This window comes from Melanaphis sacchari, unplaced genomic scaffold, assembly GCF_002803265.2.
Source record: "Melanaphis sacchari strain LSU unplaced genomic scaffold, SCAv2.0 Contig926_pilon_pilon, whole genome shotgun sequence".
NCBI classification, from domain to species: domain Eukaryota; kingdom Metazoa; phylum Arthropoda; class Insecta; order Hemiptera; family Aphididae; genus Melanaphis; species Melanaphis sacchari.
In genome coordinates, this window is record NW_020271654.1 from 4552 (window position 1) to 7171 (window position 2620).

General features: G+C 30.6%; 1 protein-coding gene across 1 annotated transcript; it reads left to right on the plus strand.

Annotated features, from left to right (window-relative positions):
* Positions 1-94: 94 nt before the first annotated feature.
* LOC112602936 (piggyBac transposable element-derived protein 4-like) lies at positions 95-1379 on the plus strand. The gene is made up of 3 exons (XM_025351305.1): positions 95-169; positions 387-764; positions 939-1379. Exons 1-3 carry the CDS (start codon positions 95-97, stop codon positions 1377-1379), a joined length of 894 nt encoding a protein of 297 aa, XP_025207090.1.
* Positions 1380-2620: the final 1241 nt, after the last annotated feature.

A 2620-nucleotide genomic window follows, 5' to 3' on the forward strand; every position in this document is an offset into this window, starting at 1 on the left:
TATCGATAATGACATTTTACTTTTAATGTGTAATGAAACAAATCGGTACGCACACCAGAGGCTAAATAGTGGACCAGTTAGAAGAAGTAGTAGAATGTCTAGATGGAAAGATGTAGATATTGATGAAATGAAAAAGTTTTTAGGTGTTTTGATGTTTTCTGGTGTTGTTGTATTTCCTACTTATGAATCATATTGGAAAAAAGACAGTCTATATTATCATGAGTTATTTCACAAAATTGGCATGAGCTATAATAGATTTATAATTATTTTAAGATGTTGGTACTTTGTAGACAATAATATTGCTAGAGATAATACAGACAGGTTATATAAAATTAAACCGTTAATGGATATGATTTTTCAAAAAACACAAAATTTGTACACTCCAGGAAACATTAGTTGTTGACGAATCTATGATAGCTTTTAGAGGAAGACTTTTATTTCGTCAATATAACCCGTCAAAATCCCATAAATATGGTATCAAAATGTACAAATTGTGTACACCTGAAGGTTTTACATGGGCTTCTAGTATTTATTGTGGTACAGGACCTACTTTAGGAACTCTGGATAAGCCGGGAACAGTTGTGGTAAATTTAGCTGATAGTTTACTTGATGAAGGCCGTTTGATAATAACAGACAATTTTTATACTAGTGTTCCACTTGCTGAATATCTTTATAGCCGAAAAACTGATTTTTGTGGTACTTTAAGAAAAAATCGAAAATGGCTTCCAGTAGATGTAAAAGATAAAAAATTGAAAAAAGGGCAGGTTATAGCAAGACAAAAAGAATTAATTACAATTTTAAAATGGCATGACAAAAGAGATGTTTTGATGTTATCTACTTGCCATGGAGATCAAATTCAAAATACAGGAAAAACAGATAGAAAAGGAAATACAATAACAAAACCAAAAATGATTTTGGATTACAATAATACAAAACAGGGAATCGATGTTTCAGATCAACTAAGCAGTTATTATAATCCACAACGAAAATCTCTTGTTTGGTACAAAAAAGTTGCTATGGAATTACTATTTGGGATAACAGTAGTAAATAGTATGATTATTTTCAACAAACAAGTAAACAAGAAACTAACTTTACTTTCATTTACCGAATCACTGTCTAGAAGTATTTTGTGTACAGAGGTTACAGACAAATCAGAATCTGTGAACATTCAAAAAAATATTTCAATGCATTTTCTTGAACAGTTTGATAGACAAAATGGAAAAATGCAAAGAAAAAGATGTCATGGGTGCTATTCAAGTCTTCGTGAAGATGGACAGTTGAGTGCAGAAGAAGCTGGAAAAAAAGCAAAAAAAGTTAACACACATTGTAAAGTATGTGGTAATGCTTATTGTTTAATTTGTTACAACAAAATCCATTAGTTTTACAAATAAAATGTAATGAAATATAATATACAATAAATAATTTATATATATTATGCATGTATTTTTATTAGCTTATAACAATTACAAACATATTAAAACTATATATCATTAGAAAGCTTATCATCTCCCCAGTCTAACTGTGTTATTATGAATTTCATAGCATGTAGTCCATTCCAATAAAGCAACAGGAAAATTAATGTATGAAATGAACCACATATGGGTCATGGACTGATGAAATAGGTTTGACATGACCCACATATGGGTCAAAGGACTGATCAGTTTTGATTAAATTTAACACATGGACAGTGAACGTGTTAACACAATCTGCTATAATATCCCACTCTATTGCAGTTAAACCATTTGGAGCTCGTCGAAGCGATGATATTGCAGCAGATAATGGATCTTTAATTTTAATGAGTCTCTCAATCATAATTAAACTTGAATTCCACCGGGTATTAACATCCTGTTTAACTTTTAATTCAGGGAGGCCCATGTGTTTTTGAAATTCTTGTAGTTTATCTGTCGCAAAACTACTATGTTTGAAATGCCCTACTATAGCCCGACATGTTTTTAGTACTTGAAGAAATTCTGAATTTTTATTAATAGCTTCATTAACACTTAAATTAAGGGTATGGGCTACACAGGGGTGATGATATTTTTTTAAATGCTCATTAATTGCATTTTTGATATTTGATCCACTGTCCGAAACTACAGTTCCTATTTTATTACTTATATCCCATTGATTAAAAATAATCGAAAGGACGGATGCAATATTTTTACCTGTATGACTACCATGTACTTCTTTGGTAGAAATAACTGGCGAGTATAAATAATCATCGTATATAAAATGACAAGTAACCGTCAAATAAGACTTTGTGGAATCTGATGTCCACATATCCGTAGTTACAGAAACATCATTTACGTTTTTTAACATATATTTTAGTTTAGAAAAAATTACATCGTATTGACCTGGCAGCAGTTTTGTAGTCAACAATTTTCTACTTGGAGGAGTATAAAGTGGTTGCAATTTTTTGGTGTATTCTAAAAATCCAACATTTTCAACTATAGATAAAGGCTGATAGTCAGCTGTAATCATTTTAACTAAGGATTTATCAATATCATTACTTTCTTCAATACTTAATTCATTATTTTGAGTTGAACCAAATAATTTTAGCTGACGCGATCGTTTAGCTGGGATGCCAGATTGGGCTGAAGTTAAAGAATGATTTTGTACATTA